The sequence below is a fragment of the Candoia aspera genome, chromosome 3, assembly GCF_035149785.1.
Source record: "Candoia aspera isolate rCanAsp1 chromosome 3, rCanAsp1.hap2, whole genome shotgun sequence".
NCBI classification, from domain to species: Eukaryota; Metazoa; Chordata; class Lepidosauria; order Squamata; family Boidae; genus Candoia; species Candoia aspera.
Window position 1 is genome coordinate 7,738,335 of NC_086155.1, and position 26,390 is coordinate 7,764,724.

Consider the following 26,390-nt stretch of genomic DNA (forward strand, 5'->3'; position numbering starts at 1 on the left):
CTCTTTTTAACTTTTTAAAACATTTTAAACAGTACTAACCCATAATCTGCATCGGTGCTTTTTCAAAGGGTGGTGTGCAATCCTTTTGTGGGTTTTTTTCCCCCTCTCATTTCGAGGCTAGAAGCTTTCTTGCGTCTCTCTGCTTTAAAGAGGACACCTTCCTCTCCTCTCCTACCACCAGACCTTCCAGTTTGGGGAGGATTGGGGTGTTTTAAGGTTTTGGGCAGCTTTTCGTTTCAGGCAGTTTTTGAAGAACATGCCAGCAGTGTGGACGGCCCTGGTTTGCTTTGGATGGTGCAGCTGTTCCTACTAGCTCTTGCAAGCTGGGCATGCTTATGCTCTGGTGGGAAGGGTTGGCTCTTAATAGGAGGATCCAAACGGCATTTTTGTGTACAGCAATCAACTTCCTTTCATAGTGCTTGTTCTTGATTGCAGCCATTGCACAGTTTTTGGTGCATCAAGCAGGTGGTATCCATTGTTTGGATATTCAGTGGTCCAAAAGCGTGGTGGCATTGGTATTCTTCAGAATCATGTCAGACACAACCCTCAAGGAGTCTGAAGCCTCCGAACCTCGGGCTGTAGTTACGGATCAAGGTTCTTCTGGTCCTGTTGTTGAAGGCCCCACCGATTCCTCTTTCAGTGAGCACAATCTTAGCTTCACCACCACAGACCTCAACCTGGTGGAGATGACAGAAATAGAATACACACAGCTTCAGCATATACTCTACTCCCATATGGAGGCCCAGTCAAATGAAAACGAAGTGGAAAGTAGGCTAAACTCTAATTGCTTTTCAACCAACAATGCTGCAAATCAATCCCAATACTTGTCATCATGTAGTAACAGCCAAGGTGGCTTCTCATCAAACAGCTCTGGAAACCAGTCTCTCTACCCCATTATCTGCCAGTCTGGCTTGACTTCTGACAGCAGTTTCATGGGGCCTAATCAGTGTCTAGGGCATATTGACTTTCAAGAGCTAAGGATGATGTTGCTTAGTGAATCTAGTCTTCCACCAATCCAAGCTGAAAAAGCACCTAATGGGAGCTCCGTAGATACAAACGGGCAAAATTTAGTAAAATTAAAACATAGTGAAACCTTGGGTGGGATAAATAAAGAAAATGTGGTTGCAGAAACTTTAGCAGCAGTTCCTGAATCCAGAGCCAAATCTGCAGTCCGTGTTCGGTTAGAAGACCGATTCAACAGTATCCAGACTGAAATTCCCAGGTGCCAAGAAACTCAAGAAACTGGAGTGGCCATTAACAAGTGTGTTTCATTTTTATTTTCCTTAAGCGTATTATTCAATTTGCTCGTAATAGTCGTTCATCAGTAAAACCAGGGAATTGCTGAGGTGCAGAAACATGTTTATTATATGTTCATTATGTATTAATTTTTTCCAGAAAGAAATTATTACAGCCTTTGGTGCCATATTCAAGTTAATTAAAATTGTATTAATTTACCATCTGGTATAAACATTCAAGTTAATTACAACTGTATTAATTTACCATCTGGTATACACATAGAGTGAGGAACAACAATTCCAATTTTCAGCTCCCTTGATTGTAAAAGTAGTTAAATTTGATTAAGCATGATTGTAAACTTCCACATGAATCCTTGCCCAAATCAGTTGTGTGCTCTAGATCTAACCTGTTTTTAGAATAATGCAACCTTTTAATTGAACCACACTAAGGAATAGGAGTTTTGAGTGCTCTTTATGAATCTCTGCCTTTAATTTCCTGCACTCACAGGCACCTGCTACAAGCTACAGAGAAGTCAAAATGGTGACACACATGTCATAGTTTCATTGTGCAAATTATGTGATTATGTAAAATGCATTATGATGCAAGTACATAATTTGCAAAATTTGTGTGATGATGTCATGACAAGCATATTGTCGTTTGCCGCCTCCATAGATGCCTATGTCTGCACTTAAAAGACTTTTGTGCCAATTTTATCTGACCAGAAAGCCAAGCAGGGTTAGACTAGTTTGTACTTGGATGTACTTAGATACCACCAAAGAAACTCCAGAGCTGCAGGTTAGATTGAGAATTGAAACTACATGCTGGAAAAAGTAATAGCGAAGGATTTCCATGTTGTTATCAAGTCAACTGCATGGATGCGTCAAGGTCAGCTCAGGGTGACTGTGACTTCTGATTTCCAAGCATATGTGCTTTTTAAAGATTTTTATACTGTAAGATCATATTGATTTTCAAAATTTGCTATAGAATCATTGGATTGCAGTCCATATATGCTGAAATCAATAGTCCAATTATGGATCCTATAAATAATTAGACATAAATTGCCAGTGAATAATTCCATTAGCAAATTTTCATCATAAGAATATAGTATAGACTTTGTTCAGCCTCTAAATTGGCTTTATTTGTGGCTCTTATAAACGTTGCTCTTTTTAGTAATTTGGGCAGGATACAAAAACTATAAAATAAATAAAAATGAATTAAAAACTTCCTCCTCGTGTTCCCAAGAATGTGGCTACAAAGATGGCTTGTTATCCAATTACAGAAGAGAAAGGCAGACAGACCCAGTTCTCTGATCAGTTTATTTTTTTGTCATATCTTAATGTAAAATAGCAGTAAGTGTTAAAAGAACAGCTGAAGAAACTGGCGAGTAATCTTGTTTTTCTTTCTCTGAGCAGGGCACGACATGTCTCTAAAACCTGTATGGGTGGGAATTTCATTGATTGGGGAGGGAGCCAAAGCTTGTAAAATTTATATAAGGCAGAGCTGACTCAAATCAGCCCCAGTTGTTAAATGAAGTACTGACATAATTGTCTCTAGTTATCTCTTTAATTGAATTGATTGAACTGGTTGAGGGGATAACCTTTTCATACCGACACATTGCACCTTGAATGACTTTGCTTATGAAATAAATGACACAGGCATCAAACTTTGGTATTATTTTTTCAAATCATACTCTCTTTATACATCACTGTACTTACGTGAAGTTCTCATAACATGTAGTGAGTGACAAGGATAGGAAAAAAATTCAGAAAACCTGAAAAGATGGGAATACTTGGAAACTAGCTTGGAACTATATAGGAAATCTTACCGACTCAAGCCCTGAAAAAAAACTATTATGTATGAAGATGTTTATGATGAAGATTGCTATAGCACTTTGTTATTATTTCAAAAAGTTAAAAAAAAACATGTTTCTTTTTCTTTGGGTTAAAAAAAAGATCAGTTAATTACATAGTCCAATATATGGTTGGTTGAACTAGCATTCTGAAGTGACTACTGATATCAAAATATGGATTCATTTCAAACAAACTCCATTCTTTTATTGATTTATTTCATAGTTTAGTGACCCTCATTCGCCATCCTTCAGAAGTGATGGGTGTTCCTCTCCACCAGCAGCAGAATAAATGTACTACGTTAGTGAAAAATAAGACTGCCACTACTGCAACAACTGCATTGCAATTTACATGTCCCATATTTACACCAAACGCTGCTTCTCCTGCAACTGGAAACATGAATCCTGCACAAACACAGGTTGGTTGGTTGGTTGGTTGGTCTGTTTGTTTTCTGCTTGCTTTGATGTTTCAGTTGAGGCTTTACAATATTCAGACTTCTGGAGAAAGACAATAATAGGAATTTACAATCTGAGTTTCGAATCATAAGGTCTGTATCACTTGTTGGATGTTATTTGATAGAATCAACAAATTAATGGCCAGGATCCAAAGAACAGCAAGTCCAAGCGGGAAAGATTTGAGCAACCCCCACCCCCCCACCCCAAAGTCCTCTCTTCTGTTTTGTATCCAATCCTACCCATTTTCTTGCATTAAAACTAAACTTACAATATTTACAAATTTAGCTTTGCTTTTTCTTCCTCTTAGAGCTCTGGAGCCAGTGTTTTAGAAGCAGCCAAACATCAAGACCTTGGATTGCCTCGAGCTTTTTCTGTATGTTATCAGCAGGAAATTGAAGCAACGAAACAAACAGTTGGTGCCAGAAATAAAGCTGTACCTGAACATGTTTGGATTAAATTGGGAGGTAAATGGTGAAGTTTTATCTCATATTGGTGTGGGCTTCTTAAGGATCTCGACTTCAGAGGAGGTATTTTGAACAGCTTGTTTAATGCAAATCGCATTCACCAACTAGTTTTTTGCAATTCGCAATTAACAAACTAGTTTTTTGTTTCTTCGGAAGCTATGAAGAAGCTTATGGATGGCCCTGGGAGTTTTGTCTTATTCTTGATGGATTTTACTGCATAGAATACTTCTTTTTTTAGTGTTGTGCTTGTAGAGTACTAGAGAAAGCCACAGAAAATACTCAGAATTGAACAAACCAAAAACTGCATTTTTTTTTTCTGAGATCAGACAAAGCCAGTTTGGTTTAGTGGTTAAGGTGCTGGGCTAGAAACCAGGAAACTCTCCTCTCTCAGCCCAACTCACCTCACAGGGTGGTGGTTGTGGGGGAAATAGGAGGAGGAAGGAGTATTTGGGTATGTTCCCCACCTTGAGTTATTTATAAAAATAATAAAAACAGGATTAAAAAAAATCTAAAAAAAAACCTTTTTGGATGAATTCTCCAGACTCTAAAGCACTTTCTTTCATACATACAGCAGATAGGTGTGTCTAGTGCTGTGGAAGTCAGAAGCAACTGGAGCCATACGGCTTAACTATTGAATTATTAATTACAGTTATAACTTGCCAGTCAGCAGGAATAAATTTAATCAGTGGCAATAATTTCTGATTAGCAAGAGGAGCTATGAGTTAAAGGATCACTGAATCACCTTTGGTTTTGACTCTGATTTTTGTCCTGCAGTAAGGAATTTAAATGGGAATATTAAAGATGCAATTTTGCTTGAAAATGAACACTTTTATTAAATTGAAAATGGTGACCTAATTTGTACGTCTCAAGTTGATGTTTATTTTAAAGTCCTGCTAAGATGCAAGTTTGTTTATGTTTCTGCAGCAGAGTCAGAGGTTGAGATGGGGGCCACAGCCATGCGATCAAAGCCCTACCACTTTTTAATGTGCGTCGCAATAGATGTAAAAACAGCTGGGCTTCCATCACATGGTTGTAGTTGCCCTCTTGATTTTTTGACGCTCTTCCTATGGACACCCCTGCTAAAATGCATTTTAATTTACACGTTTTATACCTTTATCAGTGGAAAATGATGTAATACAGTAGTGGACAGCTCTAAAGAGAATAAATGAGCCGGAGAGGTTAAAAGTGAAAATATGTTTCAACCATCATTTTTATAGGCGTGCAACAGTGGCAAAATACAGCTAGCTTTTCTTTCTCTTTTTTGCAAAGGAGAGGCTTTATGTAAGCAAACAATAAACAGAAGAAGTCGTGGTCGAATCCATCCCTTGGATACCAACATACAGCGCAGACCTCTCGGTGATATTCAGAATGTGTGTGATAATCAAAATGCTGCTCCAGCTCAGAGTTCATGGCAAGCAGTCCAGCCATCCCAAAATACACACAATGGAAGCCAAGGCAGCGTCTCCCAACGCCGGGAGAGGCACAACCGGATGGAAAGAGACAGAAGGTAATGGCTGTTGGTGACTTCTTGAGTTAGCAGTTCTTTGTGGAAGAATTTCAAATTCTTTTGCAAGCCTCTTGAATTAAAAAGAATACACACACAGAGTAACTAAAATGAAAGTATTGTATACATGTTTAAAATAATACATTTTATAATTTAATTTAATGCAGGGTTTGATAATTCTGCAAGTCAGTTGCTGTCCAAGGATCCTAGCAGTTTGTAATGTCATGTGCTAGTTTTCAGGAGCAATCTTTCTCTCCTTATCTCTTCTTTTTTTGCATTTTTTTAAAACAGTCTCTCTTTCCACATTCATAGCGAATAAACTGTACAACACAGATAGTATGATGGTACAATATAAGTTATAATATTGCAATGGTCCTTTTTTATTTTCTCAGCAACATTTCCAAGAGGCTTCCTTTCTGCCTTTACAAAAGGGCAGAATAAGGCTATTGTTCTGTTAAGCCGATAGACCTACCAGTAAAGTGACAAACTGAGCTGAATCAGTATTTGTTTCTTCCTCCTCCCCCTCCCGCTCCCCCTCCTCCTCGGCAATCTATTCCTAACATAGTCTTTCAGGTCTTCCAATGGCTCCCTCATCACCACCATAACTGAATCCATCCAACTTGGTGCTGGTCATCCTCTTTCCTTCCACCTTTCCCAGCATTAGACACTTTTCCGGAGAGCCAGGTCTTAACCCATTTTTTAAATGACAAATTAAAGTGAAACTAAGCAAAATCACTTCAGCAAAGGATTGTTACCTTGTCGTGGTGCTGGAGCTTGAGCACCTTAATGATGCCATGAGTTAAACCGTGAAGGGCCACCCAAGACGGGAAGGTCATGACAGGTCAGACTAAATGCGATCCCTGGGGAAGGTAATGGAACCCACCCCAGTATTCTTGTCGTGAAAACTAAATGGATCAGTACAACCAGAGATATGTCAGTATACCATCGGAAGATGAGACCCCCCAGGTCGGAAGATGGTCAAAATGCTACTGGGGAGGAACAGAGGATGAATTCAACTAGCCCCAGACGTGATGACGCAGCTAGCGGCCGACGGTGCTGGTGGTGAACGGCAAATCCGATGTTCTAAGGATCAACACACCATTGGAACCTGGAATGTAAGATCTATGAGCCAGGGCAAATTGGATGTGGTTATTGGTGAGATGTCAAGATTAAAGATAGACATTTTGGGCATCAGTGAACTGAAATGGACTGGAATGGGCCACTTCACATCAAATGACCACCAGATCTACTACTGTGGACAAGAGGACCACAGAAGAAATGGAGTAGCCTTCCTAATTAATAGTAAAGTGGCTAAAGCAGTGCTTGGGTACAATCCAAAAAACGATAGAATGATCTCAATTCGAATTCAGGGCAAGCCATCTAACATCACAGTGATACAAATATACGCCCCAACCACAGATGCTGAAGAAGCTGAAGTAGAGCAGTTCTATGAGGATCTGCAGCACCTACTGGACAACACGCCTAAAAGAGATGTTATTTTCATCACGGGAGACTGGAATGCTAAGGTGGGCAGTCAAATGACACCTGGAATTACAGGTAAGCATGGCCTGGGAGAACAAAACGAAGCAGGACATAGGCTGATAGAATTTTGCCAAGACAACTCAATGTGCATAACAAACTCTTCCAGCAACCTAAGAGACATGGCCTTCCCCAGATGGAGAACACCGAAATCAGATTGACTACATCCTTTGCAGCCAAAGGTGGCAGACATCTATACAGTCGGTAAAAACAAGACCTGGAGCTGACTGTAGTTCAGATCACGAACTTCTTCTTGCACAATATAGGATCAGACTAAAGAGATTAGGGAAGACCCACAGATCAGCTAGATATGAGCTCACTAATATTCCTAAGGAATATGCAGTGGAGGTGAAGAATCAATTTAAGGGACTGGACTTAGTAGATAGGGTCCCAGAAGAACTATGGACAGAAGTCCGCAACATTGTTCAGGAGGTGGCAACAAAATACATCCCAAAGAAAGAGAAAACCAAGAAGGCAAAATGGCTGTCTGCTGAGACACTAGAAGTAGCCCAAGAAAGAAGGAAAGCAAAAGGCAACAGTGATAGGGGGAGATATGCTCAATTAAATGCAAAATTCCAGAGGTTAACCAGAAGAGATAAGGAATTATTTTTAAACAAGCAATGCATGGAAGTGGAAGAAGACAATAGAATAGGAAGGACAAGAGACCTTTTCCAGAAAATTAGAAACATCAGAGGTAAATTCCAGGCCAAAATGGGTATGATCAAAAGCAAAGATGGCAAGGACCTAACAGAAGAAGAAGAGATCAAGAAAAGGTGTCAAGAATATACGGAAGACCTGTATAGGAAGGATAACAATATCGGGGATAGCTTTGACGGTGTGGTCAGTGAGCTAGAGCCAGACATCCTGAAGAGTGAGGTTGAACGGGCCTTAAGAAGCATTGCTAATAACAAGGCAGCAGGAGACGACAGCATCCCAACTGAACTGTTCAAAATCTTGCAAGATGATGCTGTCAAGGTAATGCATGCTATATGCCAGCAAATTTGGAAAACACAAGAATGGCCATCAGATTGGAAAAAATCAACTTATATCCCCATACCAAAAAAGGGAAACACTAAAGAATGTTCAAACTATCGAACAGTGGCACTCATTTCACATGCCAGTAAGGTAACGCTCAAGGTCCTGCAAGGTAGACTTCAGCAATTCATGGAGCGAGAATTGCCAGATGTACAAGCTGGGTTTAGAAAAGGCAGAGGAACTAGGGACCAAATTGCCAGTATCTGCTGGATAATGGAAAAAGCCAGGGAGTTTCAGAAAAACATCTATTTCTGCTTTATTGACTATTCTAAAGCCTTGGACTGTGTGGACCATAACAAATTGTGGCAAGTTCTTAGTGGTATGGGGATTCCAAGTCATCTTGTCTGCCTCCTGAAGAATCTGTATAACGACCAAGTAGCAACAGTAAGAACAGACCATGGAACAACAGACTGATTTAAGATTGGGAAAGGAGTACGGCAGGGCTGTATCCTCTCACCCTACCTATTCAACTTGTATGCAGAACACATCATGCGACATGCTTGGCTTGAGGAATCCAAGGGTGGAGTTAAAATCGCTGGAAGAAACATTAACAATCTCAGATATGCAGATGATACCACTTTGATGGCTGAAAGTGAAGAGGAACTGAGGAGCCTTATGATGAAGGTGAAAGAAGAAAATGCAAAAGCTGGCTTGCAGCTAAACCTCAAAAAAACCAAGATTATGGCAACCAGCTTGGTTGATAACTGGCAAATAGAGGGAGAAGATGTAGAAGCAGTGAAAGACTTTGTATTTCTAGGTGCAAAAATTACTGCAGATGCTGACTGCAGTCAGGAAATCAGAAGACGCTTAATCCTTGGGAGAAGAGCAATGACAAATCTTGATAAAATACTTAAGAGCAGAGACATCACACTGACAACAAAGGTCCGCATAGTTAAAGCAATGGTGCTCCCCGTAGTAACATACGGCTGCGAGAGCTGGACCATAAGGAAGGCTGAGAGAAGGAAGATAGATGCTTTGGAACTGTGGTGTTGGAGGAAAATCCTGAGAGTGCCTTGGACTGCAAGAAGATCAAACCAGTCCATCCTCCAGGAAATAAAGCCAGACTGCTCACTTGAGGGAATGATATTCAAGGCAAAACTGAAATACTTTGGCCACATAATGAGAAGACAGGACACCCTGGAGAAGATGCTGATGCTAGGGAGAGTGGAGGGCAAAAGAAAGAGGGGCCGACCAAGGGCAAGGTGGATGGGTGATATTCTAGAGGTGACGGACTCGTCCCTGGGGGAGCTGGGGGTGTTGACGACCGACAGGAAGCTCTGGCGTGGGCTGGTCCATGAAGTCATGAAGAGTCAGAAGCGACTAAACGAATAAACAACAAAAGCAAAATCAATTTACTGCAAACAGCAGGCGGCAATATTAGAGCAGCTTGAGAGTTGTCCAAAACATTACAGGTATTTAGGCTTATGGTGGATTGGGAGTTCTGAGGCGTCATTAATTCATCAGTCCTTCCAGGGCTCCCTTTGTTGAATTTCAGGTGATGAAAAGAGCTAGGGAGATTGGCAGAGAGACAGAAGGGGAATCCAGTGTTCTCCATCTGATCTCAGAGAGGAAAACCTGACCAGACCTATGCTGGTTTTAGAATTACATAATTAAGGATTAATTTTCATATTTCGACCCTTTGAAGTTTTGCCAGTGATATACTTTCTGAGCAGATGATTTCCCTAATCTCATCCTTTTATTTAAGAGGAATCCTTTACATAGTTCTATCAATGTATCTGATGTTTTGTAGAACAGCAAAATAAGATTTCCCAGGACTCAACAAGAGGAGCAGATGCAAGAAGTGCAAGAAATGAATGAGACCAAACTGTGTTTTGTTTGGGTGTCAGGGCTGAGGGGGCAAGTCTAATTAATTAAAAGGAGGCTTTTTAGATCTTTAAAAATAAAAAAAAAATGCTTAGTATTGTGTAATACCTATGAAACTTACAAGCACATTTGACTAGTTATTTCCTAAAGTCTTAATAAAATATTGGGTTTATACATACAAAGGCAGCTTTTTCAGAGTCAAGAACTGACCGAGATATATGTACTTCTAGGCGCAGAATCAGGATTTGCTGCGATGAACTGAATCTTCTTGTTCCGTTCTGCACTTCAGACACTGATAAGGCAACAACGTTACAATGGACAACAGCATTTCTAAAATATATTCAAGAGCGACATGGGGATTCCTTGAAAAAGGTCAATAAGCTCCACATAAATAATAGAACATTGTAATAAGAAAGTTACAGCAATACCTCACTGCATCTCAAGCAATATTTATTCATAGGATCATTTTTTGTTCTTCCCATACTCTGCACATCTTCAATTGTTTATCCTATAAATTATATTAGATATATAAGCTGGACAGGTAGACACTAATATTAGCCCAGTGAGCAGTAGCCACCAATGTTTTTCTCATTCTGTAGGACAGGGTTGGACCAATCTTTTGGTAGCTGGGAAGCTGATGCTGTGGGTGCAGTGTAAGGCTTTATTATTATTTACCCCAGCTTTTGGGAATAGGCTCTTTGCTTTTTCTAACTTTTAGAGCTTGCACATCACATGCTTCTTACATTAAAATGGAAGAAAACTGGCAAAAATCATCAGAACATTTGATTTGTGATCAGTGCTGGTCAAGATGTTCAAGATTGTTCAAGATCAGTGCTGGTCACATGTTCAAGATTAAACCATATAAAGGCTTAGGTGAATCCAGCCTACATTTTTTTTTAGTAGAGATTATTATACATAAAATAATACTGTGATGCTGTGAAGCTAAAACAGACACCAAACTTTATGTGTGGAAAAGATTTTAGACTAGAAGGACATGCCAATCAAAGGTTTCACCCTAGACCTGCCAAATCAGGTACCTAGTAAACTAAGATACAAAGGAATAATTACTGGAGTATTCATCAGTCTTGAACTTACATTTTTAATATGGGTCTCGTCAAATTAAATTTGAAAGCAAACTATTAAGTTTTTTCAAAGGTGAACCAGACAGGTAAGATGCTAGGAAGCATGTGCTTACTTTAGTTGTGAGTTCATTAATTCTTGAACTACACTCAGTAGGGCAAAAGAACAGGCATAATTTTAGTCCAGAGCCACTTTGGTGCAGCGGTTAAGGCACTAGCCTAGAAACTGGGGGACCGTGAGTCCTAGTCCCACTTTAGACATGAAGCCAACTGGGTGACCTCGGGCCAGTCACTGTCTCTCAGCCCTAGGAAGGAGGCAATGGCAAAACATTGGGTCATCAGCAATAGTTAAGAAGCCTCATGTTTTTCAACTGCTCCTTACATTGAACAATTCTATCCAGACATAAGTAAAGCAGCTGTTACCATTGTTACTAAAAAAAAAAATTGTATGAACCAAGATATGTAGTGGACCTTTTAAAAAAAACTGCAAACAATTTTTGAGATAAGCTGCATAACTTTGGATTTCGTAGTATTTACTGGCTTTAGGGATATCTTTGTGCATACAGTTCTTGTAAACCTTATCCATTCATCTTGGAATTGTTTTTGGGATTTTAGGAATTTGAAACTGTATTCTGTGGTAAAACAGGCAGAAGACTAAAATTAACAAGATCAGATCCAATAGCAACATGTGCAGCCCAGGAGATCACCCAGAATGGTACATCCATGGACATGAAATAATTTGATCTTCATGTTCAAGAGCCGGTGAAAGGTGCAAGCATACAAGGTTATCCGTGATGTCTACGTCTAAATTCACCCACTGGTCTTCTCTTATAATATGGTTGAAAAATATATAAACATTGAAGAAATGACAAACTTTATTCAAAACCAGGAAAAAAGAACACAACCAGCAACGTTAATTCACTAGAGCTTTTCATTAGCGGCAGGGCAGAAATAGTGTTCAACAGTAGTAAATGCTACTCTTCACCCCATTTCTATTTTTGATTTTGTTTTGTCAAAATATGTAATAATTAATATGCTACATCTGTAGCAACTTGTTCTTTTCCCTCTTGATAAATTAATAGAATCCCATGAGAACCAGTTCTGCTATTGGAGGAAGAAATTTAAGCAATTTATAAACTATATAAAAGATGGTAATTGTATAGAGTAACTCAGATCTGTCTTTCATTTTCAAAGTTCATACCCTATAAAATTAAAATCTATAGAAAAAGCTGTTCACTATGTGTTACAAATACAGTACTATTTTAAATATGTTTTGCACTCTTTCTGACAATGTCTCATACAGGAAAAAGTGAAGGATTTTTTTTTCTTTTTGCACAAAGATCCATTTAAATGGATGGAAGAAATACAGCGGTAAGCTTTGATGCAAATCTCATCGATTTCCGTGGTGTTTTATGTGACAATACCCATTCAGCTATATCCTTTCAGTGCAAAAGTGGTATTTTGTAAAAATACATGGTTTTTAAGTGCACATATTTTTTTCCTTTCATTTTTTTAAAGACAACTATTAGATATATCTGTTAGGAAAGCTGAAGTATTTAGCATATTTAATTGACAGTGGCTTTATCAAAACAGATGATGCTAGTAGGTATTCTTATACAGAACTTATCGCAAAATAAATACTGTTTAAATCACGGATATTCACACTTGTGTAGCCCCTTTATTTTCAATCACCAAGAGGAAAAAAAAAACCCAAAGCAGAATTAGCCTATTATAGGCAGGCCCAATATTACAGTTTTAAATTTTATTTTTACAGTAATTTATACACTCCGTTTAGATAGTGTTCATTTTCTGTACATTGTGTCTTTATCAATAATGTGGAAAGGGTATAACGTGTCATTACTGAATATCCTTTATAATAATGGAGAAATGTTCAAATTCATCACTTGAGGAACAGATACATACAGGCTTTGTCTCATAAACCATGAACTGGAAGTTTTTTTAAGAATTCATGTCAGAGAGTGGGCTCTGAGTGTATCATGATAACACACCTGCAGAATGTTTCTGCTGCTGTTGTGATCAACCCACACCCGTGAACACTCAGATGAATCTCCAACAGGGCTTTTGATTCAATATAATAAGCTGTTGGTACAAAATGCTGGGGTGTGAATTTCAGGGGGATCTTTGAATTGTGCAGATTTTATAAACAGTAGTTCTTAGCATCCATTTTGATTCAGTTCACTTCTTTTACATTTATGAACCCCAGTCAAAATAGACAGAGATCTCTACAAAGTATCCCAGCTCCTAGCCATTTAATGGGACTATGTGTGCATTGTTCCTGCTAGATAATTCTCTCTGAGTCATCTGCCCAGTAATATCTGCAGGTATGTACAGTTGGACCAGCTGGCAAATAATAAATGGAACCTTTACATCTGTCATTTTACCAGTAGTAAAACAGGATTCATAAACATAAAATGGTGGCAAATGAAGCCATTGCAAAAAGTGTATAATCTTAGCGGGAAGTTGTTAAATGGAAAATACTTCAGGAATAATAGGATATCTCTGCAAAGAACTTATACATTGTATGAAACAGAATTTAACTACAGAGACCATTTTGTTTAAGTTGATTTTTTTCCCCATGGAACTGAAATACAGGTAGTCCTCGACTTAACCACAATTGGGACCAGAACTTTTGTCACTAAGCAATGTCATGCCCAATTTTACGACCTTTTTAGCCACAGTTGTTAAGCAAATCCGGCTTCCCCCATTGACTTTGCTTGTCGGAAGGCCCCTGGGAAGGTCGCAAATGATAATCACGTGACCCTGGGACGCTGCAACTGTCATAGATACATGCTGTGATGGTCATAAGTGTGAGGATTAGTTGTAAGTCACTTTTTTCAGCGCTGTTGTAACTTCAAACGATTGAATGGTTGCAAGTCAAAGACTACCTGTATAGTATCCATTTTATTCATTTTCTTTCGATTAGGACAGTGTTTCATCATGTATGAACAAACCCATTGAATGCTCAGTTCCCTTTCCTCACTTCATTCATTCAACTTCATGCAGTTTTATGATTTCTTGGATTTTCCTCTAGCAGCAGCTCCCATACAGGCAGATGTATCACAGAGTCCTGGAGTTCCTTGTGCTCCAGCTGAACCTGGTCTTCCAGGGTCTCCTGGTAATCCAGGAACACCAGGGAAACCATTCCGACCATCTTTCCTAGTTCCAGGGACACCTGGTGGTCCTTGGAAGGGGAAAAACAAAAAGCTGGTTATTCTGCACATTTCCATGGACAAAATCACCAGAAATAAAAAGTCACTGTATTTGGTTTGGTTTGGTTTTAAATCTGAGTCTGTTCTTGTCAGTGCCATTTGTCTTCCTCCAAATCTAGATCTTAATCTAGTTTGTAAACATCTAAATCTAGATTGGTTGAAATGGACAAACCTGTCAATTTCAGCTCCTCTCAGTTTCTCATCTTTGCAAATTGTCAGTTGGTTTCTTAAATTTGCTAGACACCCCCCTCTATGCATTCTTAAAACTGTCAAGTTTCATTACAAAATGTGGAAAACTGCAAAGTTTGAATTATGGCTAAGTTTGGGTTCATTTATGTTCTAAGCTGCCCACTCCTATTAGTGGCTCACAAAGATTTTTTAGATACTTACATGTAATAGAAATTATTAAAACCCAACTAAAACTCTCTAAAATACCCAGAGGAACCATGTTTAAAGCTTTGTTAAATTATACTAAGAGATAAAGCCCCCACCACTGATGCAATAAAATGTAGCACTGCCAGAAATAGGAGAGCCTACAAGCTGTAGAAGTGCTAGTTAAGAGGAAATACAAGCCTGTCTAAATCTGGTGTGTGTCCAAATGCTGAAGGCCAGCCCCAAGTATCAGCCAAGCACTTTTCTCTCTAGAGCATCTATCAGGATGACCAAGGTTGTTTTTATGCCAAAGCCAAGTATTAATTCACACTGCAATGTACCTAGCCAGTCCTTTTCCTCTAAGTATTCATGGAGCTGTAATGCCACTACTTTCTTGATCAACTTGCCTAAAGTTCATCGGATCATTCAGACCCAGAGATGGCTTCTTAAGGTAAATTTCTAATCAAATACGAACAAATGTGTTTCCCTTTATGACAACAGGTGGCTAACTGGTTCACTGTAGAATACATTTTTTTTATCATCTGCAGTGTGTTCCCCCATACTTCCAGTGTTCTGCAGGCCTATTTTATAGTGGCTGTTTGATTTATTATCGTGCCCCTGGGCCAGTACGGGCAAATGGTTTGAGAAAATGGGGGGTCATTATGACAGCTATTCATAATGATGGGAGAGGTCTGCGGAACATAACTTAGCATTTTCCCCTTAATCTTCCCCTTTCTTATTTTTCATTAGGGAACATAGAAGGGAGAGGGCATAAGGAACTCTCCCTGATGACCATCATCAACTAAGCTGGGCTGTCAGTCATTATTATCAGGCAGGTGAAATAAAAGTAATAAAACATTAATAACTGCACTCTTTTAATAGAGAAGTCGAAGAAGGTGAAAGCTGAAACTTCATTAAGTTATGTAAATCCATCTAATAATTATACAAATTAAATTAGTGCTCTGGATTCCAGAAGGATGCCAATCATATCTGAATTGCTATTTGATGCTTGGAAAGGTATGTCTGTACATACAGTATGCGTACACACCGTGGTGCCTGGGATTATGTACAGTGGTACCAGTACTTGATATTTGGTGCAGAAAGAGTGAGACCACCTTTAGGATTCTGTTTTGGGGGAGCCATTTTGGACTAGCAGAAAGCAGCAGAATTCTGGAGGTCGCCTACTGGAAATCTATGTAAGTTGCCACCAGAGTGGCATATTTATGAATAAATCAAGCATGACCAAAACCCCTGTAGGCTTTCAGTTCTGTCTCCTCCAAAGGGAGCTATGGTCTCCCTAGAACATCTGGTCTTGATGCTTCGGAAAGTGGGAGCCACACAACTGCAGAATACTCCTTCAACTTACCTTGTGATCCTTGATCTCCATCAGGTCCATCAACGCCTTTGCCGATGACCCCTTTGTCTCCCTTTTCACCAGGGTCCCCTATAAAATTTAAATAAAAATGGTCCATCAGAAACCTAAAGGACACTCTTTGTAAACTGACTTGGGAAGCATTGAAGAGGGGCTTACTCACCTCTGGGACCAGGGGCTCCCAAATGCCCTGTTGGTCCCCTGTATCCAGGTGGGCCACGGGCCCCAGGATGTCCAATGCTCCCCATTGCCCCCGGAGGCCCTGGAGGGCCAGTAGGCCCAGGCTTCCCCATGAGGCCAGGAGCCAAAGGTTTTCTTAAATTAGCAGCTAACTGGGCAATTTGCTCTGGAATTAAAAACAAACAAGAAAACTGTAGGCTGGCTTTTGACTGTCAAAGGATACATTGGAACAATTCAATGCATTCCCAGAGAAGCTTGCAAACATCTGGCCATAAATTAAGGCATGCCAAACCATTTTTTTATATAAAACAGGAACTCTAGAACTTCTTTAAAGATTTAATTTAATCCAACTGTTCTTTAATTTTTGTGGGGTTTAGCCTGCTTTTTAAAAATTCTTTTCATGCAAAAGAAAAAAAAATGATACACACACAAACGCACACACACACACATGTACCAGGTATTCTGTGCTGGGATAAGCATCTTTATTCAGAATGCAGAAAATAAATAAACGCCATTCGCTGTACTTCTCCATATCTTTCTTGGCAAACCATCCTTGCTTTTACCGTATCTACTGTTCTTTAAACTTCTCTTTCTCTTTTTTAGGGACTCATCAACTCCACCCAACCACAATTTTCTTAGTCACCCACGTCCTGTCAACTAATTCACTCTTCATTTATTTGATTGTTTATAATGAACGGTTGAGAGAATTAGTGAAGGATGATGAGAAGCTATGAATGAGAACAGACATTATCTAGTAGTGTCAAGAATGGATCTTGGGAAAAAATAGACATGGAAGAAAAAGAAGTGAAGGAACCTAAAGTTAAAATAGAATGACAGCAGGGAAACAAGATATGAGTGCTGTATGAAAAGTATCAAACTAGAGAGATTAATATCTCAAAAGAATGAAAGGGAAATGGATGTAATGACAGAGGACTGGAAGCTGCTTAGAACAGAGTGTAAAGAATCACGCCACAGAGTTACAATAATAGGAAGTTTAAAAACAGGTGTTTGGGGGGATGAAGTGAAAGAGGCTGTGAATGAAAAAAAATGCATATAAAAGAATAATTGCTGTGAAAAAAGGCATGCCTACTTTCCATTAATTAAATCTCAATAAATTAAAAAGGAACGTTGTGTGTGTGAGAGAGAGTATAAAATTATATATACACACAAACTCTTAAAGAATATAAATAGAGATCAAGAAACAGTTAATATTGAAAGAGGAAGTACAAAATGATTTCATTGGAAATAAAACATTGTTTTGGAAGTGGGTGAAAGGGCTAAACAAGAAGCTCAAAAGTTTCTTTTTCCTTCTTGCCCTATGGAATGGATTTTTGTCCCACTCTTTTGTGTGAGCTATCCCACTTCCTTTTCTTTTTCTTTTGTTTTCACCTGCAACAGCCATATTTGCTTTTACCTTGTTACTCACTAATCTGTTTGAGAACTAACTCTCATGCTAAGAAAACAGATAGGGTCAAAAAAGGGGGGGCGCTGTATGAGTGTGGATTGAAAACAAGTGAGTGACAAATATGAATGACATTGAGGTGGCTTAGTCATATGGAGAAAATGAATGAAGATTGAATGGCAAAACAAATATATAAAAGAAGAGGAAAGAAAAGACTAGGGAAGTCATGGTTCAACAGAGTTGATGAGAACCTCAAAAATAAAACAATGAGATCTTTGAAGAACAAAAGGCTATGTATGAAGCAGCACGTGTTCCTAGTGGAAGCAAGGATGGCTTGCAAGGACAGAGAGGCCTGAAGAAGTATAGTGCTTGATGTTGGTGAAAACTAGATTGAGCTATCCTTTTTCTTGTTCTTCTCTTACACCTTTTTAGTGTACTATTGATGTCTTGCTTGTGCTTTGCATAGTACTCCTTCCATATGTATGCATGTAAGTATGATTGTATTAAGCAAATAACACAACTGGTGTCAGCTTGGTCATCCAATATTATAGTTGTGTGTGAAACCGTCTTAGTTCTCATTCCTCCCAAATGGAATCTAAAACTATCTCTAGAGTGCCTAGGTGATGGATTCTTCTTTTAAACCATTCTTATTATAGTATCTCATGTACTTACTAAGAAATGTCAAATTCCTGTTTCCCCCAGTCAAACCCTAGTTGAAGCCCAATCAGCAGGACATGAAATCAGTACAACTAACCACATTGCCTTATTCATTTTTAAAGTGTCATCTTAAAGAAAAGTTAGGTCTATATTTAGAAATGCAAAGCATCCCCAAGGTCTGAAGTTTGATCCCTGAATTATGCAGTTCAAAAATATCAGAGGCTAGACCTAGAAAAAAAATCCCTTCCAAGGCCCTAGGGAGCCATAGCCAACATCAATAGCATTGGGTTTGAAGGATGCATTAAGAAAAGCAAGTCTTCTATTCTTACTACAGTTGTGCAAAATCTTTGAAAGAGGTGCTTTGTGATGCCTGGGAACATGTAAGAAGCCTTTTGGTACGTCATTAAAGCAGCCACATCTCTTTTCAGATTTGTTCCACAGCTTCTGAAGCTGTTCCCAGAGTCCCAGGTCTCTCAGCAGCCCGGGCCTGGTGCTTTGAGAAGCATCCCTTTTGAAAGATTTGCTCAAGTTGCGGGACTTGTCACCGACAATCCATTTAACAAAACAGCATTATTTTCTTGCCCAGGAAGCTGCATCTGTACTCACCACTGATCATTCCATCACAGAGCTCCCGTATGCGTTCCTCACTAGCTTCTTTTCCCTAAAATTATGCAATGGTATTTTGAGATCCAGACCTTCATAAGAGTTGTGGTCTCATTAGGAACTTCTACTGCATCCTTCCCCAACTTGGTCTCCCCCAGATGTTTTATGACTTTCAATCCCAGGGTTGAAACTTAGCTTCCAACTTTGTGATGCCTCACTGGGGAGCTCTCTAAGTAACTCTGGACCAGTCACAATCTTTCAGCCCTTACTAGGCGTCCTGTATTTATGTATTCTTCAGATTTATATCCCCTCTTTTCTTCAGGAGCATACTTAACTTTCCTACCACCCACTTTTTCCAATAATAACAACACTGTAAGCTAGATTGGAATGAGAGTGACTGACCCAAAGTCATCCCATGACCTTTCATAACTGATGATATGGGTCTCCCAAGTCCCCAGCCCAACCAAGGGAAAATCCTTACGTATGTCATCTTAAGATCCCAGAAGGGAGGTGGAAAATAAATGGAATGCGCACACAGACACAAATAAATAATTAAATCAGGATCTCCTCTGAGCATCTGTGGACTGAAGTATTCGCTCTTTTCTTTCTATGTACTTAAAAAACTACTCTGGCTTTATTGCAGAACACAGATCTGAAGCATTTATTGCTTTGGAGCAATACATCTCCTACCAAAGACATCTCTCCTTTCTACATGACAAAGGACTTTCCCTTTAGAAGGTAGACTGAAACTCAGGTGTTTGCTGGATGCTGGGTAGCTGCCGGCAAACATGGTTTGGGGGTTTACAGCCAGCTCATTCTTTGAATGTGCACTCACCCACACCCCCCATCCTGGCTAGTCAAGTCAGAGGGCCTCCAGATACAATGGTGGCTACATTATCTCTCTATCTCTCTATCTATCTTATCACCACCCATATCCCCCACAAGGAGGGACTCTGGGCGGTTCACAATAAAAACATTCAACCACAATATAATATACAATAATATACAACAATATCAATGACATAAAAATATAAATATATTAAAATATATTCTAATAAAATCCAGATGGCTAAGATATTCCCTCTATCCACAAGCAAACAGGGCAATTCTATGGAGCTAACCATCCCCAAGAGGAACTATTCTCTTTCCTGCCCCAGGCGTGTTGACAGAGCCAGGTTTTTAATTTTTTTCGGAAGTCCAGGAGTGAAGGGACCTGCCTCAACTCCGGGGGGAGAATGTTCCAAAGGGCAGGCGCTCTTGCAGAGAAGGCACGCTCCCACGATCCTGCTAGATGAAACTACAGATGGGATCTGTAGCATGCCCTCTCTGCATGCCCAGGTGGGATGGGTCGATGTAATCTGGGTGAGACGATCCCTCAGGTAGCCTGGCCCCATGCCATGTAGGGCTTTTAAGGTCATAACCAACACCTTGAATTGGACCCAGAAGCAGACTGGCATCCAGTGCAGCTCACACAACAAAGGTGTTACATGTGCAAACCTTGGAACACCCAAGATTGCCTGCGCGGCTGCATTCTGGACCCAGCTGTAGCTTCTGGATACTCTTCAAGGGTAGCTCCATGTAGAGCGCATTACAGTAGTCTATATGGGAGATAACCAGGGCATGCGTGACTGTAAATCCCACCATCCCAGAAATGTGGAGTGCTCTCTTATGGGTCTTCGACTGAACAACAGTCCAGATATTAGGAATAGCACTTAGGGCACAGGGAAAATGAGTTTTAAACTGGAGTAGGAAAAAAAAAGTGGGCAGACAAGGACCAACATACAGTTGTACAATGAGATGTCCAGACTTCTTACCGGAGGGCCTGGTTTCCCAGCAATCCCAGGGATTCCTTGCTCTCCTTGTAAACCCATTTTGCCTGGATGGCCTGGAATTCCTGGCATTCCAACAGTTCCATTGGGGCCCTGGACTCCTTTAGGGCCGAGGTCTCCTCTCTGTCCTGCCTGCAAAAAAAAGAAAGAAAGAAAAAAATCCCAAATGGAGAAGCTGTAGCCTCCAAACTGGACCTGAAAGGATACAATGGATACAGCAGCCTTGCAGAAACTAAGCAAATTACTCATCATGGTCTGGATGTGAGACTGCCTGGAAACCATCATGGACACTACCTCAGTGGAGGAAGGTGGGTTAAAACTGGAATCAGCCCCTAGTCTTGCCACATCCTCTTTCAAAAACCATGGAGATTCCTGTCCCCATCCAAAGGGGAGCCCCAGGGAGGTCAATTTTATCAGGACTGAAATAAAGACAGAGGGTAAAAAGGCTAACTTCTCCCTGTCCATCTGCTGTAGAGCCTGTGCAATTAATATATCTAGCTTGGTTGGTGGGTAATATTTATATCAGCATGTTCCCAATTGGGTGTTCTCCAGATGTACCTGGACAACTGCTCACAGAATTCACAGCCAGCCAGGCTGTTGCATATCACCTTCTCTCCTTGAGTTTTTGGGAATGGTGGTTCTAAAGCAGTGTTTTACAAACTTGGCCACTTTAAGATGGGCTGATTTCAACTCCCCAAATTCCCTAGCCAGCATGCTTAAAGCATCAGCTACCATACTTCTGGCCTTCTACTGTTTTCACTACTCACAGGGACTTTTAAATGAAATATAGGAATGGCGGCAAGAGGTCAGGAAGCCTTGCGTAGGTGACATTGACTTTCCCTTACATAGCTTCCTCTGATAGCAACCTCTCAGATTTTTTAAATAAAAACTGCCAGATAAATGCATACAAATACATGTAGTGAAAAACACCAGGGGTGGGTGGGCTTACCAGCATTTTCTTTTTTCTCTGGAAAGTACACGATACTCACCTCCCCTTTCTGACCAGGAGGTCCAAAAGGACCCTAGAAAAGAAGAAAGAAATTAGACTAAAGTTATTTGCTTAAATCCCATGCAGGAAACTGAAATGAAATTGAAAGAATCTGGATTGGTTTTCATTGCAGATCACAAATACTCTATCCAAATTTATCATCTGAACAAATTACGTGGGGACGATGTAGAACTAAAGAATCACAGAGTTGGAAGGGGCCATTGGTTTCCACCCTTGTTTAGTTGGGGAATGCTCTTATGTGGCTGTGGATGAATGTGAACCTGGGTCTCCCCTAGACTATATTTCATCACACTGGCTCAGTTCTGTATCATATCCTCAGTTCTGAAGTCCTCTGCTCCAGGGGCTTGCAAACTTGTTCAGGACAAGGAAACTGTTAGTTGAAAAAACAAGATCCCAGAACCACTGATGAGGAGGCAAAACTCTAGTGATAGAAAATTGGCCACATCTGAGTGATTTCTTTTTCCCTTTTGTCTTTCATGGGACCCTTTCAAGTTCTTGTAGGATCTTGGGTTCTGTATAACATAGTTTGAAAACCCCTCTGCTATGCTAATTTTTTAAAGGAAGATGAATCAATGATCACATTGGCTACATTCACACAATACACTTAACCTAGTTACTGAATTAACCCTCTATCTGGGTTCCCACAATACAGGGAAGCATAAACTAAGCTGGGTTTGCCACTAAGCCACAGAAAACATCCTGAGGGTTAACACCAACCAAGAGTATTATGTTGTGTGGCCACAGCTACTAGATCTTTAAGTGTCCTAGCTTGAAGATATGACCTGAAACAACCCTGTGATGCCTACTAGGGGTCATGGCTTCCTTGGTAAAGGCCATCATTTCCCAGGATGCTGGGAGGAATTGGGGTAGCACCCAAGCGAGTTCACATAGAAACCGGCCCAAGAACTGGATGGTTGCCACATAAAGGGAGACTCTGTTGAGGCACTGATGGGCAAAGAGGTTGCCCTGGAAAGGTAGAATCAGAAATGCAGCAATGCCTGATGGCATAGATTTCACCAGTATCCAGCAATTGAGGAATACCAGAGGCACAGTCAGGCACTGTAGCAAAAGCAGGAACATTCCAGTTGTCCCAAGTGGCAGCTATGAGCAGAGCAAAGTCGATAAGATTGGGAGGCTCAAGCTGGAATGATCAGGACTAACACTAGTTTGAGATGGGCGGCTATATAAATTGAATGAATGAATGAATGAATGAATGAATGAACAAATAAATAAACAAACAAACAAACACAAAAAGCTATGTTTTGTGCATAGAATCTAAGTCTGAAGGAGGGGTAGGATGGAGAAAGTGTCACAAGGGACCCTCCCTAGTTTTCAGGAAAGGAAAAGGTACTTTCAGACTTGCAAGATTCTGTTGCTGCAACCTTACAATGAAGGTAGTGTCAGTACTCATGGTTGGAGCTTCTTGTCTAGACTGCCTCAAAGGGCTGACATCAGTCTTGTGAGTCTGAAAGCACCTCTCCCCTCCCTCACCTTTCCTCTCCCAAAAACTAGGGAGGGTCCCTTCCAAGATGCTTTCTCCACCCCCACCCCTCCTTCGGACTCAGGTTTCATTTATCAGATTGTTGCCTTGGTTGCAGCTCTTCCCCCTGTCTCCCAAGGTCATTCCCACAGACCATGACACTAGAGTACACGGGGATATCTTGATTCTAAATGGGATATCATCCCTGCTTGTTTTATGTGTCTTTTTATAGTTATTTTTGTGACTGTTTTTATGTATTTACTCTTTATAATTAAGTGTTGTACGCCACCCAGAGTCACTTTTATGTGAGATGGGCAGCTATATAAATATGATGGATGGATGGATGGATGGATGGATGGATGCTGAAATTCCCTTGGTTTTAAGCCACTGCCAGAACCCACCCCGCTCCTCCCCAGACTACCCTACAGGAAGACTTCTCTGGAATCTCCAGGCTCATGTCTTCATCACCATGGTGAGGTCACTGATCCGCCCTGAATCTGGTGCTTCCAGAAGTGATAGGATTACAGCTCTCAGAATTCCCAGCCTAGGTGGGCCATGACTGTGCAGCTGGAAAATTTGGAAAGGAGATGTCCCAACAGAAGTGGAGTGAAACAAGTTTGGTTGGAGATCCATCCAGATGTAACACTACATACCAGTTCTCCTTTACTTCCTGGCAGTCCATCTGTTCCTGCAATGCCCTGCATGTGAAAATACAAAGAACACTATTACCAAAAAGAAAAAAGAAAATAAGACTTTAAAGTCACTATAGTTGTTTGGCTAATTAAGATCAATGTTTAATCTCTTCTGAATCATGCTCAACTCCTTGTAGCTGCCTGGATATGCCACACAATTTTCTTGGCAACATTAGGAAAGTGGCTTGTCATCATCTTCTCCTGAGATGTTTCTCAACTCCCTAGTCTACCTACATTCCTGGGATCTCTTAATGGTCTCCCATCCAAGTATTAAACAACCCCAAACCTGCTTAGCTTCCAAACCCAGATCAGGTCAGCTAAATGCTGCCATCTCCTGAAGACATCTTTGTCTAACTAACAGTAGCCCTTATAACACCAATATTATTAGTAACACTAACAATGCTAATAATGTTAATATTAATTTATGAATGCTTATTATCTTAGAGCATTTTGAATACATTTGTTCAATCATACTCACAAACAACTCAAGATTATTAGCTCAAAGTGGGGATTGTCCAAGTTTCAGATCAAATTATCCACTATTTTAGAGCACAGCAAGCCTCTGAACTCAAAGCCTTGGTATTGCTAAGAGTATCCAAAGGCATGACTTTGATTCAGAATTAAACCAAAGAGCATTTTTCTTTCTGGGATGCTCATGAACAATTTTATGCCTTAAACCTAGTCGCTTGCTGCACTTGGTTAGAAGTAGCCCTTCTCCTTTAAACCAGAAGAGGGCGTTCCTTGTTCAGGTATGTGAGAAATCACAGTTAAGGATGGGAGAGGAATTTTATCCAATTCACACTTTCTCAAATGGCACATTTATGGAGAAGAAAGCCACATTGTTCTAAATGTGGTTTGCAAATGAGTACAAAAACATACAGAATCAACAAATGTATTAAGAGAAAAAATATGCAGAAATGTGTCTGTTACCTAAAACTACCTCATACTTAACCGAAGATGGAAATAAGTTCTCAAAATTTAAGTTGCAACTACATGTTGTTAAAGCCTATGGCTTTAAAATAGAATTACAGTAACAACCACAATCAGGAGCAGAATTTTGGTTGCTAAGCGAAGCGGTCATTAAGCAAATCCAAACCAATTGTATGACCTTTTTTGTGGCAGTTGTTAAGAGAATCACTGCAGGTGTTAAGTGAACCACATGGTTGTTAAGTGAATCAAGCAGTTCCCCACTGATTTTGTTGCCAGAAGCCAGCTGGGAAGGTCGAAAATGGCGATCATGTGACCACAGGACACTGCGAGGGTCATAAATGCGAACTGGTTGCCAAGTGCCCAAATTGTGATCATGTGACCATGGGGATGCTGTGAGGATCATAAATGTGAGGACTGGTCGAAAGTCGTTTTTTTCCAGCATCATCATTAAGTCTGAATTGTCACTAACAAATGGTTGTTAAGTGAGGACTACCTGTATACTACTATCCTTGGGCTGCAAAAGAGATGCTGAGAGGCAGAAATGATGTGCTGCCACCCAGTGGTGATCTGGATATTTGTACCCCAAATATGGTACTGTAGCCTGTTTAAAGGAAATAAACCCAAACTGCACCCATTGCATCGCTCTCCTAGACAAAGGCATCTGCAGGATCTGAAGCTTTCACCAAAACAACAAAAGCAGCATCTTGCTTCTGCGACACCAGCTCCGCCCCTTTCGCGCACGGGTGCAGTGTTGCAACACACGTACAAAAAATGTGGAACTTGTGTTGCCTTTGCATAACTGTAATATTAGAGATGTGCTATTAGGGGCATAAACTATTTTCCCACACCGTGATCGAATGATAATGTGGTTTGTGTGGCTAGCTTGTTCTATGACTCCAGCCACTGCTATTTGTTCAGTAAACCAGGATTAGACAAACCATGGTTTAAAATGATTTACGCACACAGAGAATTGAGATTTTACCTCACCTGGTTACCTTTGGGTCCTGAAACTCCAGTAGGACCCTGGAAACAAGAAAAGAAGAAGCATGAAAAAGAAGCGTCCAAAATGGTCGACCAGTTATTCAAGTTGCAGGAACACAGTTAAAAAGAAGTTACCCAGAAATGCCTTTTAGGCTAGCTTAGTCTACATCTGAATGTTTGATTTAAAAGAATCTCTTCTAACTGAATGTATTAAATCTAAGACAGTATTTGGAGCACTTTTGCAGTAGATCAGTGTTTCTCAACCTTGGCAACTTGAAGCTGTGTGGACTTCAACTCCCAGAATTCCCCAGCCACACAGCTTCAAGTTGCCAAGGTTGAGAAACACTGCAGTAGATACATGACAGTGGAAGAAGCTGTGGGTGGCAAGTTCCACCCATTTAGTGCTCTAAAATGACATCACGTGTAATGATTGCATACATCACGGTGTGGGTGGAGCTGCCACTAAGCCCCGCCTCCTACAAAACAGGTGCTTCAGGAAGATGGGTCTTAAAAACGGCATTCCTTATCTTCTAACAGAGAAGACAACATTAATTTAATAACAGTGTTTAACATCTAGAATTCATGCAGTAAAAATGACCTCTTCCTTTGCAGCCCTCTTCAGTCAGTGGAAATATTTTAGACCGACTCTGAAATTTAGATTGCAGAACCG

General features: G+C 40.2%; 2 protein-coding genes across 3 annotated transcripts in view; one reads left to right on the top strand and one right to left on the bottom strand.

Moving 5' to 3' along the window:
* The first annotated feature begins 208 nt into the window (after nucleotides 1-208).
* On the top strand, nucleotides 209-12,631 carry TCFL5 (transcription factor like 5). Its single transcript, XM_063296956.1, has 6 exons — nucleotides 209-1,261; nucleotides 3,309-3,501; nucleotides 3,846-4,002; nucleotides 5,272-5,509; nucleotides 10,135-10,276; nucleotides 11,599-12,631. Exons 1-6 carry the CDS (start codon nucleotides 531-533, stop codon nucleotides 11,719-11,721), a joined length of 1,584 nt encoding a protein of 527 aa, XP_063153026.1. The 5' UTR covers nucleotides 209-530; the 3' UTR covers nucleotides 11,722-12,631.
* A 99-nt stretch (nucleotides 12,632-12,730) lies between these two features.
* The window catches only part of COL9A3 (collagen type IX alpha 3 chain), a 58,397-nt gene continuing 44,737 nt past the window's right edge, over nucleotides 12,731-26,390 (bottom strand). The window contains exons 25-32 of one of the 2 annotated variants that reach the window (XM_063296954.1): nucleotides 25,727-25,762; nucleotides 23,771-23,815; nucleotides 21,618-21,650; nucleotides 20,614-20,760; nucleotides 18,803-18,857; nucleotides 16,121-16,303; nucleotides 15,952-16,029; nucleotides 12,731-14,185 (exon numbers count right to left, since the gene is read on the bottom strand). In XM_063296954.1, the coding sequence (XP_063153024.1) occupies nucleotides 14,010-14,185; nucleotides 15,952-16,029; nucleotides 16,121-16,303; nucleotides 18,803-18,857; nucleotides 20,614-20,760; nucleotides 21,618-21,650; nucleotides 23,771-23,815; nucleotides 25,727-25,762 (753 nt within the window). In that variant the 3' untranslated portion in view covers nucleotides 12,731-14,009. The remainder of the gene's footprint in view (nucleotides 14,186-15,951; nucleotides 16,030-16,120; nucleotides 16,304-18,802; nucleotides 18,858-20,613; nucleotides 20,761-21,617; nucleotides 21,651-23,770; nucleotides 23,816-25,726; nucleotides 25,763-26,390) is intronic. The other variant, XM_063296955.1, reaches the window with a different exon arrangement.